This window comes from Ambystoma mexicanum, chromosome 7p (assembly GCF_040938575.1).
Source record: "Ambystoma mexicanum isolate Mex_15411 chromosome 7p, UKY_AmexF1_1, whole genome shotgun sequence".
NCBI lineage: Eukaryota > Metazoa > Chordata > Amphibia > Caudata > Ambystomatidae > Ambystoma > Ambystoma mexicanum.
Genome location: NC_090939.1, coordinates 894,138,715 through 894,152,657, shown reverse-complemented (window position 1 = coordinate 894,152,657; position 13,943 = coordinate 894,138,715). Strand labels below are relative to the sequence as shown.

The following is a 13,943-nucleotide window of genomic DNA, read 5'->3' as shown; positions in this document are numbered from 1 at the left end:
TTCCAGGTCTCTGTCCTCATCCCCAGCGAGACTGTTGAAACCTGCTAAGGGCTCGAAGCCTACGTCGACTCTGTCGGTGCCGTGCCCATCGGATTCGGCCGTCGAGGCTTTGCCTCATCAGCCCTCGGCGCCGTCGGCTCCATTGTCGACGCCAAAGCCTTTGGCGCTCTCGACGCTCTCGGCATCGAAGCCTTCGCCGCCCTCGACGCCTTTGGGGATTTTTGCCTGAAATTTACCTCTGGAGTTCCCTGATACGGTGGATCCTCTGAGGAAGGCTACTGCTAAGTCTGTGAGGCCCTCTTCTGTCCCCAGGCAAGGTTTTCACCTTCCCCTGGACAACATGTATGATGAGGAAGAAAGGTCTGACTTTGAGGACACTGTTGAGCATGATGTGGCTCCGGTCTTTTCTGGAGACAGTCAGTTGGAGGAGTTGGGCGAACCCTGGGTTGGACACTTCTTTGGAAGTGGAATTTGGCAGGCCTGAGCGTGGGGCTCATGCTGAGTCGTCAAACAGGCGGCTCATGGCTAGGATCACGGGGTATCTGAGCTGGTCCAGTCCTCCTGAAGGTTTTGTACAAGATGATCTAACGGACATTTTAGATCAAGGTCCGTCCTCTGAACCGGCATTACCGTTTCATCTCACTTTACAGAAAAGGGTGGCGGCTGCTTGGCATTCACCGGAATCTCTTCCGGCTGTTAACAAATCGTTGACAAAGAAGTACTGTTTTTCCGTTAGCGACCCCAGCTACTTATCCACTCACCCCACCCCCGAGAGTTTTGTGGTTCAGGCGGCTATGGCCACCTCGAGGCAGGCGGCGTACCCTACCATCCCTCCTGATAGGGACGACAAACGCTTCGACGGTTGGGCTCGCAAGGTATTTTCTGCAGGGAGTATGGCGTTGAAATCAGCCAACTCCACTTGTGCCTTGGCAAGGTTTTCATACACTCTGTGGAACTGTTTCTCTGGCGGCAGAGCATATTCCTGAGGGGGAAGAAAGGGATGGGTTCCTTGCTCTTGTGCAAGATGGCAAGGATGCCATGTGTGAATCACTTCAGTCGGGTTTGGATACGGCCGACAGTGTTAGCTGGTCCATGGCTGCGAGCACCGTTATACACAGATTTGCGTGGTTGCGGAAGTCAGGTTTTGCCGCTGATGTGCAAGCCCGTCTTTTGAACATGCCCTTTGATGGCGCACATTTGTTTGGCAACAAGGCTGACGAGAGCCTTGAGAGGTTGCAGACCTCAAAAGCTGGGGCAAAATCTTTAAGCGCAGCTGTGCGTCAACCTCTGCCTTTTCGTCCTAAGGAACAGCAGTGGAGGGGAGGTTCTTTTCATTACTACTCCTGCTTTGGTAGAATGAGAGGGGCTGTCAGTCAAAGAGTCAGCGAAAAAGTACCCGTGGTGGACGGGGAAATGGAGGTGCCAAAGCCGCTCAGGCAGCTGCCTCTTTGCCTTCAGGCGCTGCCGCAGCCGCTCCAAGACAGTCATGAGGCCATGGCCCATGGTTCGCCGGTTGGGGGAAGACTGCCTCAGCATCTTGAAGAGTGGCGAGCCATTACTTCGGATGCGTGGGTTCTGGATACCATAGCCCACAGCTACTGTCTTCCCTTCCTGAAGCGGCCTCATGACAATCCACCGGGGAATTTCTCTTTGAAGCTTCCGGATCCGCTCCTTGTGCAGCAAATCCTGACGCTGCTAGAGAAAGGTGCTATAGAACGGGTGCCTGTAGCGGAGAGGAACAAGGGATGGTATTCCACTTGTATTTTGATCCCAAAGAAAGACTGGGGATTGAGACCCATCCTGGACGTGCGTTGGTTAAAAAAACTTCTCAGGAAGGACAAGTTCAAGATGGTCACTTTCTCAAGTCCTCCAGGCCCTCCAACTTCAGGATTGGTTGGTGTCTCTGGACCTACGGGATGCTTACTTTCATGTGCTGATTCATCCAAAGCACAGGAAGTACCTGAGGTCTGCGGCCGGCGACTCGCACTTTCAGTTTTGGGTCCTGCCCTTCGGATTGACCTCTGCCCTGGTGGTCTTCACCAAGCTAATGGTGGTGGTGGCAGCGTACCTCAGGCGGGGGGGGGGGCGATTCTAGTCTACCCCTACCTGGACGACTGGCTGATCCGTGCGTGTTCTCCAGAGCAAGCATTGGATCATCTGGGTCTCACCTGCCGCTCTTTCCACAGGCTGGGCTTCTCCCTCAATTTCAAGAAGTCGCATCTGACACCTCAACAGCTCAAGTACATCGGGGCTGTGTTGGACACGTCCTTGGGGAAGTCCCCCAAGGTGAGGTCTCATCACATTGTGCAGATGGTGGTCAAGTTTCTACATGCCCAGAGTCTCCCGGCTTTCGAATTCTTAAGGTTGCTCGGCCTAATGGCACCCTGCATTTTTCTGTTACTAGAGGCCAGGCGGAGGCTGAGATCCCTGCAATAAGCCCTCAAGATGCAGTGGTTGCAGTTATCAGGCAAGATGTCGGATCGCGTTCAGATTCCAATCTTGGTCTCCCAGGATCTTCATTGGTGGGCCAACGAAGGGAACCTGATGAAGGGGGAGCAGTTTTGGCAACCGTGGCCGGAGGTGACGGTAGTGACGGATGCTTCCCTCACAGGATGGGGCGCTCACGCCAACGAGTTGACCGCCAACCGTCGTTGGTCTCCGTCGGACTCCAAACTCCACATCAATCTGTTAGAGCAGAGAGCCATCAGGCTAGCCCTGAAGGCTGTTTTGCCATCTGTGCGGGGGAAGCGTGTCCTGATCATGATGGACAACACAGTGGCCATGCATTACTGTCATGGCCACAGAGCAAGGACCACAAGCTCCATCACATAAAGGGTTCAGTTGGACACAGTCATGGCGCCTTTGGCGCCAGGCTCATGTGAAAGTGTGCTCTGCACACTTTTATTCTGGTGCACGTGTTATTTCCTCCCCTGGAGGGCCTCTACGTGCGTCCAGGTCAGGCGTGGCCATAGGAATGCATTGGGCTGCACGTGCAGCATCTTCTGGGAGTGGCAGGGTGGGGCCACAAGCCAGAGCAAAGGGGCGTGGCTGGGACCAAGCTATTTAAGCCTGCCCAGCCCGCATGGAAGCGCTTCGCATTAGTCTGCTTATAGCAGCGTAACGCTCACCGCTGCCTGCAGCGCATCTTACCTGTTCCGAGGTTCCAAAACTTACTCGGGAGCTCATCTCGGCCAGCATCCTCGCGGATCCAGCCATCCATCACCCGCCGGCAGATTTTCGGATAGCTGCTCCCCGTCTGACTTCGCCAGGCCACCCCTGCAGGAAAAAAGGACAAATAAGGTTAGAAACAACATAACGACATTATGCGAAGCCGCACTCAACCAAACTTACCATCTATTTGGGACATTGTAAACTCCTCAGGCCTCCATTTGGGCTTGCTTCCAGCACCGCGACTCCGCTGGTCCTCTGATCACCTATTGGGGATAAGGAAAGACATTACAAGGGATACGGACATTAATCATTGTTGAAGAACATTTACCTTTTGAAGTGGTTCGGCCACAGCCGGTCTGGGCTGCCACGCACATTGACCAGCGAAGAAACTACGTCTATCTAAGGCGCCCCTGCACTTGAGAAGCAGGACGGAGAGCTCACCCTCATAAATAAACAGGTGAGACTATCTGGGTAGGCGCATGCTCGCCACATTCTGGGAAGAAGGGTTTGAGGGAAAACCACAGCCATATCACAGCATTCTCATGGTCTCTCGTATTCTTGCAGGGGCAGTATCAACAACCAGCGCAGTCCACAACGCAGGAACAGGGGAAGAAGCCTGACCCAGGGGAGCCAGTTCCAGGGAGGGCTGCAAGCATGCCCCAACGTCCCTGCAGAAGCAGGTGAGCACAAAAATTACCTCAACAAAAAAGGGATGGGGATATGGTCAATCCCGTTGTACAGAGAGGCAATGAAGCTCTGGATCTGAGCAATCCAGCAGGGAATTTCGATCTCGGCAGTTCATCTGGCTGGAGACGAAAATGCGGCGGCCGACGCTCTGAGCAGGCAGAGCACGGTCTCTCACGAGTGGGAGTTGGCTCAGGAAGTCCTTCTGGAGATCTTAGCCCTTTGGGGTACCCCACAAGTGGATCTCTTTGCCACCAGTGCCAATCGGAAGTGTGAGAGCTTCTGCTCAAGAGAATTTCCTCCGAGAGGATCCTTAAGAGATGCATTCGTAGTGGATTGGTCATTCCCACAGCTGTACGCATTTCCTCCAGTCCCTGTCATTCCTAGCGTTGCGGAGGTTACGGAGGTTCGGTTCCCACATGATCCTCATTGCTCCAGATTGGGCCAGGAGAGCGTGGTACCCAGACCTTCTATAAATGTCCATCTCCCCTCCACGCCGTCTTCCCTATGAAGAGGATCTTCTCTCTGTCTCTCTCTCTCTCTCTCTCTCTCTCTCTCTCTCTCTCTCTGAGAGAGATATGTATAGTCTGTCTGGCTCTCATACAGAGGTCAGAACTCTCATCCTTCACGCTTGGTATCTGAAAGGTTGAGATATAAGGATTTGGACCTCCCAGTTGATGCGATGGAGGTGTTGCTTTCGGCCAGAAGGCCAGCAACAAAATCCCTATGCGTTGGCATAGGTTTTGCGACTGGTGCAGAGGACAAAATGTTGATTCTTTTCAGTGTTCCATTCCTATGGTTTTGTCTTTCTTACTTTCTTTGGCCCACATGGGCCTTGAAGTAGGTACCATTAAGGGTTACCTGCCATCGCTGTCTTTAAGCGCTCGTCTGAAGAATGCTCTTACTTTAAGAGTCCTTTGGTTTCTCAATTTCTTAAAGGACTGACTCATGTGTTACTGCCGTCCCCTTTCCAGGTGCCGGTTTGGGATTTTAATTTGGTTTTGAAATTTCTAATGGGTGCTCCATTTGAATCTTTGCACTCTTGTCCTTTGAGATTATTGTCCTTCAAGACTTTGTTCTTGGTTGCGGTTAATTCTGCTCGCAGAGTGAGTGAATTGCAGGCACTTTCATCTAAGCCGCCCTTTACTGTGTTCCACAAGGACAGGGTTGTACTACGGGTACGTCCTTCCTTTCTACATAAGGTAGTATCTGAATTTCATTTGAGCCAGAAAGTGGTCCTTCCTTCTTTCTATCCTCCTCCCCGTCCTGGTAAGGAAGAGGAGCATCTACATCGGTTGGATCCTAGGAGAGCTCTGAGCTTTTATATTTCTGGGATGTCCAGGGTCAGAGTGAATGATCAACTCTTTGTGGGATATGCTGGACACCGATTGGGCCAGGCTGTTACCAGGAAGACCTTGTCCAGGTGGATTATCCTCACCATTACTGAGTGTTACCGATTGGCGGGTAAGGACCCTCCTGAAGGGTTGAGAGCTTGTTCCACTAGGGGCATGGCTACTTCCACTCCCTCCAACGGGGAGTTCCTATTAGGAACATTTGTGATGCAGCCACATGGGCTTCTATCCACACCTTTGTTAAACATTACTTCCTGAATTCGATCCATGGCCAAGATATGGTCTTTGGTAAGGCGGTTCAGTATTCCGCCATCTGATTGGGTACTCTAAATTCTTTTCCCTCCTTCATTTTTCTGGTACGGCTTTGGGAGTCTGTCAAAGATGTGGAATACGTTGGAGGACACAATCCATTCGAAGAACAAGTTACTTACCAACTGGTAACGTTCTTTCGATTGGATGTTCCTCCAACGTATTCCACATCGCCCTCCAAGCCTGCCCCTCTGGAGAATTTCCTAGGCGATTGCAGTTTACATCACTGCAAGGCTATGTGCAGTCGAGCAGGCATTGGATTGGTGCCACACGTTATGGGGGAAAAACATAATCTGAGGCTACGGGCATCCTATGTATAACATCCGGTGACGTCGCCCTCGACGGAGGTCTTCGAGGGAGATCGACCCTACGTCATTGACGCAGGATGCCCCCTGCCGAAAAAGTTTCCGAAGTGCACAGCTGTGGACACTACATGTCAACGATGTGGAATACGGTGGAGAAACATCCAATCGAAAGAACATTACCAATTGGTAAGTAACTTGTTCTTCTGCCAGAAGTCCAGCAACAAAGTCCTTGTTCCGCTGCTGTTAGAACAAATTCAACAGCTGGTGTTGGAATAAGAATGTGGATCCGTATCTGGGGCTCCAGATTGAAACAATAAAGGGATATCTGGCAGTGCTTTCAATTTTCAAGCACTCGTCAGAAGAAACCTCATACTTTAAAATCCCTTTAATCATTCAGTTTCTTAAGGGACTCACTAATGTTTTTTCACCTACTCCCCTTCAAGACACCGTATGGGATTTAAATCTTGTATTAAAATTTCTAACATGTATTCTGTTTGAATCACTGCATTCATGTCCTTTAAGACTATTAACATTAAAGACCATTTTGCTAGTAGCAATAATGTCAGCCCGCAGGGTGAGCAAGTTGCAGAAACACTCTTGTAAACCTCCATTCACGTTTTTCTATAAAGGCAAAGGTATTCTTAAGATGAAACCTTCTTTTCTGCCTTCCATTTTTCACAAAAATAATTTCACTAACTTTTTACCCACCTCCTCATTCTGGAAAGGAGGGGAGGCTCCATAAACTGGATCCGAGAAGGTCTTTCAGTTTCTATATCTCTAGAATGTCTGAAATTCGCTAAAATGATCAGTTATTTTTTTGGTTATACTGGTCATAAATTAGGTTTCACAGTGACAAAGCAAACCCTTTCCAGATGGATTCTGGGTATTGAGGAATGTTACAGTCTAGCTGGTAAAGATCCTCCAGAAGTTCTGAGGGGTCCATTCTACCAGTGGCATGGCAACATCTGCTCTACAGAGAGGGGTGCCAAGAAAGGACATCTCTGCCGCAGTCACTTGGTTTACTATTCACACTTTTGTGAAACATTGTCTGGACGCAACTTCCACTCGGAAGTAGGATTTGGAAATGCTGTCCTTCATTCTGTCCATGATAACCTTAAAGGACAAGTCTAAATTCTTACTCCCGACACCCAAGACTGATACTGCGTTGGGAGTCTATCAAAAGATGAGGAATATGTGGGAGGGGACAATACATTCAAAGAGCAAGGTCATCACCCGTGGTAACGTTCTTTTGAGTGGATGTTCTTCCACGTATTCCTCATCGCCCCTCCCAGCCTACCCCACTGTAGAATTTGTGTTTTTACACGTTATGCTCATTTAGAGTCTACTACGGTCTAAAGAGTTTGCTAGTTATTCCTCTAAAAAATAAAAATGGGGGAAAAACAGAACTGAAGCTAACATGTGCTGCACATGTTACATATACTGGTGATGTCGCACTGAAGCCCTCAAGGGACATCAAGTCTAAGAGACAAGTGCACAGCGCCCTCTGTTGAGGAAAATAAATAAATCTGAAGCTGGAAAGGAAATATGAAAAGATGAGTAATACGTGGGAGAAACATCCAATCGAAAGAACATTACCACGGGTTAGTAACTTGTTCTTCGATGCCGTCGGACTACAATCAGCATCTGACGCCAACAAGCAGTATGCGGTTAAGTGTACATTTGCGAAAGGCAGTTTAGCTCCAGTATTTGTTGCAAACTTGCTCATTGGTGAGAAGATCAAAGCAATATTGGTCAACGGTTGACTGTATTGTGAGTGTTCGGAGCTGCTCAGTTTATATTTGTAGGAAAGCCACTTAGAGCAACCGCAGCATGTAAATTGCCAATAGATATAATTCTGCAGCCAGGCTTTACGCCGGTTCCCAAAACCAATGATTGTTGATACTCCTGAATGACTGCAAAATAAACTTTGAAATTAAGTCTTTGGAAACACGATTTGTTTGTTTTTGTGTTCTCTCTACAGGCAAAGATGTATTTGAAGCGTTTTACAAAAAAGATTTAGCCAAAAGATTACTTGTTGGAAAAAGTGCATCGGTAGATGCAGAAAAATCGATGTTATCTAAACTGAAACATGGTAAGAAATTGAGGAAGTTAATTTTGATATGAGCTCTTCTGACTTAGCTTCTTAATTATGACTTTCGTATTTTGTAAATTTTCTAGAATGTGGTGCTGCTTTTACCAGTAAACTTGAGGGTATGTTTAAGGATATGGAGCTTTCAAAAGATGTCATGGTTCAATTTAAGCAGGTAACTCTCAATTCTGTTTTTCTTCTTAAAGTAATAATTAAGCTTTTCTTCCTAAAGGCATGTGCATATGGTTACTTACTATAGAATCCACCTTAATAATGAGCTGCCACAGAGTGTGCACATAACTACAACGTTTAACTAATCATGCTGATACATGTAAACCTTCTTGTTTGTGATCGGGTGTTGCTAGCAAGATGTACTTTGCCTCCTTCCTTTAATAATGTCATGCAGTAGTTAAATGTTATGTTGCTAAAACTTTAACCTACAGCCCTCAAAGCCCACTCCCACAAACCCTTCCTTATTACTTTAACTTGTGCAACCTTCCACAAGTTGTAAGTTTCACCGCCCCCCGCCCCCCACACCCCGCTTGCCTAATTATGTCCAGGAGGCACTGCGATTCCCCCCACCCATATATCTATAAATGCCTTGAGTCCTTCTAGAGGTCACTGTAGGTTTGAGAACAACTGCTGCGCAGCAGTGTCCATTGCCACCCTGCTGACCATCTCGAAGATCAGTGGGGTAAGCATCCCATAACTTAGCCCCTCATTTAAAATAAATGGGATCAAAGAAAATCTTCATAAAGTTATAAAGAAAATTGGCCTTTTTGACAATGTGCCCGAATGAACTATTTGTCATTCATTTATACATTTAAATTGCATCTTATTGTCGTTACTCCATGGTCGATTCCCAGCCATGTCTTTTTCAGTTTCTATGACTCAAAATAAGACCTTTGGAGTCCTTATATCTGCTGACTGTCTTCTGCTCCTGAGTCTATTGAATTGGTGGATATTCTGGCTGGACAGTTATGATGCAGGGCAAAGGTTGGCTTTTTGTTTTGTTAGTAATCCTCATTGGTCAAAAAAGGGTTGGGTGGGATAGCTGTTCCCAAGGGGCACAGGTGTTTCAATAATCAAAGATCTAGCTAGTCAGAGGTTGGTCTGCCCTCTACTCTCAACAAAGTTCTCAACTTAACCCTTGCACCTTCTTCAACCTTCCAATATCCTCCCATACCTCACCCTCACCTTGTGGGTTAGCTATCAGTGCAAAACCTCAGTCTTCAAATTCCTATTCCTCATCTACAAATCTGTTAATGGTCTTGATCCCATCTACCTCGCCAACTGTCTCTCTACTCTTCTCATACTCTGTTCCACCTCTCAACAGTCTTAGTCACCTGGCCTTCTGCTCCGCTCCCTGTTTTTGCTCATTTTTATTGCTTGATTCCTCCCCCACCCCCCCCAATCCACTGGAATACCCTTCCCTGTTATCAAAGCTAGCCGACAGTGGAATTATTTAAGACCAGACTTCAATTCTACCCATTAGCAAGTGAAGGGGCACCCTATACCCCCATGACCCTGAACCCAGTCTACATCCTTTAAACAGCCCGCCTTTCTCTGTTACCATTGTATGTTTGTATATGAGCCTCATGCCCAGGCTTCAGGCAATACTGTATACCATACTTATGTCTCTGCTCTGGTGTATCCCTGGTTTTCACGCTTCACCTCCTCGTCACCCGGTTCTTTTAGCATATATTCATCCACCCGTATTGTAAAGGTTGCCTACAAAGGGAGAGCCTCTGTTTTTTTTTCTTCGGGATTGCATCCTTTGCATGTCGTTTCTATCAGAAATTATATCCTGCTTGCTCAATGAATATAATACAGAGTAAATTTAGATAATTTTAAAAGCCTGCATACCACACCCCTCATTCCCTATTCTATGACCAGTGAAAGAGCTTTACTTGATATTTTGTATTACTCCAAAGTCCTGTTCCCTTTCCTTCATACCTTTAGGGTGTCTTCCCTAAGAGGATGGGACCCGAGAATTATGTTTAGCACATTATAAATAGCTTACTGAGAGTGCATGCATGGTAACGTCCTCATGCCGGGCCCGCTTTCATGACCTCCTCTGCTCCTAACCGCCTGTCACTTTCTCTCTGTTTGGGTAAGGAGCACTCTCTTGCAGTTCACACATCATCATTGATGTGTGTAAATCCTTGTTCTTTTCTGGGCTCCCCCTTCTGCGGTCCCCTTTATTCCTGCTGGTTCATCTGTATGCCCTGTTCTTGTGGTTACACTCCCTGCCACTCATAAGGTGCAGCAGGGATTTTTCACCAGCGGACCCCCACTACTTGCACAAGTGGTCACTTTGCGCTCTGTGTGCACTTTTCATCTGGTAGCTGGCATGCCCGGCTTTGTCTCTCTGGGAGGAACTTTTCCAGTGTCGGGTCCTTTTAACGGTTCCAGGTTTTCATGAACGATAAAATGCAGCGTCTGTTCAACATGGCAATTTCCCTGCAGGCTAACCAGGCAGATGGGGGTCTGTCGAACCTGCGTGATTCTTCAACCAATCCTATTAGTGCTTACTGCGTAACCGGTCCACCAACTGCCCTGCTAAGGGATCTATGCAGACTATACTGGTTGGGTTGTTTACCGGACCAAAAGCATCTGGGGTCCTAGAGAGGAATGCTAGACCCTCCAGTCAAGCACCAGGATCCTTCCCGAGGGGCAACGCCGTAGTCGGGCCCAGTAGAGTGCTGCCACTCTCGCACCCACAGGTGCACACGTTCTGGATTTGACACCTGTCCAATCAGGTAGTACCTCACAAGACCCCGTACATCAGGGTCCCTAAAATGGCATATCGTCCATCTTGGCAGGAACCTCCATTGCGCCTGAAGTCTTTGCCCAACCTGGAGAGTGCGCCCAGCATGCACAATGTTGACTCGTATACATCTTCTTAGGGAAACCCTCCAGATACTTTAGTTTCTACAGCAGAGTCATACCCCTCAAATGTTCTGGAGCAGGCGGTGGTGGGGGTTAAAATGCGTGTCTGCTTTTACTGTACAGGACAAGCTGGCTCCGACTGCCTCAGCTCGGTGGTCAGTGCTAGTGTGTCCCCCTCCCCATATGAGGTTTTACCCAATGGTTTGTTTGCACTGTGGCCTACAGCTGCAGAGCCATTTGTGTGTTAGTCTAGCCCTGGAAGTTTTACTCTCTTACCCAATAAGCCCCTTGCACTCTAATGGAAATCTTTGACACCTTTCCGAAGATAGTAGGCCATACATCATCTAGAGATGGGTTCATAGCTGGGAGCATCAAATTTGCCTCTGCAACATAATGGGAAAGACACACTAAGCAAATAATTACTGAAGTCCCTTTAATTTGAGGAAGCACACTCCTGTTCCTAGGCAGTAGTTCTTTCAGTCTGTGGATGATATCTATGAGGATGAGGAGACGTCGGATTTGGAGTTTGAACCTTTTGAGTCTGATGAGGCTCCTGTCTTTTCCAGAGACAGTCAATTGGAGGAGTTAACGTCAGTCATTGCATGATGCCAGTGGCCTGGACACATCTCCTGAGGTGGAGTTTGGCAGGCCTAAGCCTGGGGCTCATGCGGAATCCTCCTATAGGAGATTGATGGCTAGAGTTACAGTATCTTGGTTGGTCCAGTCCTCCACGTGGCATTTGTTCAGGATGACCTTACTGATATTTTGGATCAAAGTCCGTCCACTGACCCAGTGCTGCTGTTTCATTTGACTTTGCAAAAAAAAGCGGCGGCTACTTGGCAGACCCTGGAGTCTCTTCCGGTGGTTAACAAGTCGTTAACTAAATAATACCGCCCTTCCAGTAGCGACCCCAGCTACCTATCCTCACATCCCACTCCTGTGAGTTTGGTGGTTCAGGCGGCTACGGCCACCTCGAGGCAGGCGGCGTATCCTACCATCCTCCTGATAGGAATGACAAACGCTTCGATGGTTGGGCACGCAAAGTGTTTTCTGCAGGGAGTATGGCACTGAAGTCAGCTAACTCCACTTATCCCTTGGCAAGATTTTCACACACTCTGTGGAATTGTCTCTCTGGCGGCTGCGCATATTCCCAAGGGGGAAGAAAGGGATGGGTTCCTTGCTCTCGTGCAAGATGGCAAGGATGCCATGTGTGAAGCCCTTCAGTCTGGGTTGGACACGGCTGACAGTGTTAGCCGGTCCATGGCTGCGAGCACCGTTATACACAGGTTTGCGTGGTTGCAGAAGTCTTATTTTGCTCCGGATGTACAGGCCTGTCTTCTGAACATGCCCTTTAATGGCTCTCATTTGTTTGGCAGCAAGGCTGACTAGAGCCTTGAGAGGTTGCAGATCTCAAAAGCTGCTGCTAAATCTTTGAGCGCAGCTGTGCGTCAACCTCTTCCTTTTCGTCCTAGGGGACAGCAGTGGAGGGGGGGGTTCCTTTAGTTACTTCTCCTCTTTTGGTAGGATGAGAGGAGCCACCAATCAAAGGGGTCAAGGTAAAAGTACCTGTGGTGGTCTGGGAAATAGGGGTGCTAAAGCCGGCCAGGCAGCTGCCTCTTTGCCTTCAGGCGCTGCCGCAGCCGCTCCAAAACAGCTATGAGGCCATGTTCCATTGTTCGCCGGTTGGAGGCAGACTGTCTCAGCATCTCGAAGAATGGCGAGCTATTAATTTGGATGCGTGTGTCCTGGATACAATAGCCCACGGCTACTGCCTGTCCTTCCTAAAGCAGCTTCTCGTCAATCCACCGGGTCTCTTTTTGAAGCTTCCGGATTCGCTCTTTGTGCAGAAAATCTTGACTTTGCTGGAGACAGGCGCTATAGAACTGGTGCCTGTAGCGGAGAGGAACAAGGCATAATATTCCCCATATTTTTTTTATTGCAAAGAAAGACAGGGGATTGAGACCCATCTTGGACATGTGTTGGGTGAACAAACTCCCCCGGAAGGACAAGTTCAACATGGTCACTCTTTCTCAGGTCCTCCAGGCCCTTCGACTTCAGGATTGGTTGGTGTCTCTGGACCTACAGGATGCTTACTTTCATGTGCCGATTCATCCAACGCTCAGAAAGTACATGAGGTTTATGGCTGGCGGCTTGCACTGTCAGTTTCGGGTCCCGCCATTCGGATTGACCTCTGCCCCGAGGGTCTTCACCAAGCTAATGGTGGTGGTGACAGCGTATCTTAGGCGTGGGGGGATTTCACGTCTAACCCTTCCTGGACGACTGGCTGATCCGTGCAAGTTCTCCCGAGCAAGTGTTGGATCAGACTCACTGGCCGCTGCCTCCACAAGCTGGGCTTCTCCTTCAATTTTAGGAAGTCGAATCTGACACCTTCCCAACAGCTACAGTACATAGGGAGTGTGTTGCACACGTCCTTGGGAAAGTGCTCGCCTCCCAAGGTGAGGACTCATCACATTGTACAGATGGTGGACACATTTGAACATGCCCAGCGTCTTCCGAATTCTTAAGGTTGCTCGGCCTCATGGCATCCTGCATTTTCCTGAGGCCAGACTGAGGATGAGATCCCTGCAATGGGTTCTCAAAATGCAGTGGTCACAATTCTCAGGCAAGATGTCGGATCCCGTTCAGATTCCACTCTCGGTCTCGCAGGATCTTCTGTGGTGGGCCAACAAAGGGAATCTGATGAAGGGGGAGCCGTTTTGGCAACCGTGCGGGAGGTGACAGTAGTGACAGACTCTTCCCTCACAGGATGGGGAGCCCATACAGACGATCTGACGACCAGCGGTCGTTGGTCTCCGTTGGGTGTCCGAACTCCACATCAACCTGTTAGAGCTGAGGGCCATCAAGCTGGCCCTGAAGCTTTTCTGCCGTCTGTGCGGGGGAAGGTTGTTCTGATCATGACGGACAACACAGTGGCCATGCATTACCTCAACAAACAAGGGGGGTTGGGGGTAGGGTCACTCCTGTTGTGCAAAGAGGCAATGCAGCTCTGGTTCTGGGCAATCCAGCAAGGAATATCAATCTCGGCAGTACATGAGGCCGGAGAGGAGAATGCGGCGGCGGACGCTCTGTGCAGGCAGAGCATGGTCTCTCACGAGTGGGAGCTGGCTCGGGAAGTCCTTC

The 13,943-nt window shown here is 48.9% G+C and overlaps 1 protein-coding gene across 1 annotated transcript in view; it reads left to right on the top strand.

Annotated features, from left to right (window-relative positions):
- Window positions 1-13,943, top strand: part of CUL4A (cullin 4A) — a 2,221,838-nt gene that overhangs the window by 1,573,996 nt on the left and 633,899 nt on the right. The window contains exons 13-14 of the mRNA XM_069637151.1: window positions 7,803-7,913; window positions 8,000-8,085. Of these exons, the coding sequence (XP_069493252.1) occupies window positions 7,803-7,913; window positions 8,000-8,085 (197 nt within the window). The remainder of the gene's footprint in view (window positions 1-7,802; window positions 7,914-7,999; window positions 8,086-13,943) is intronic.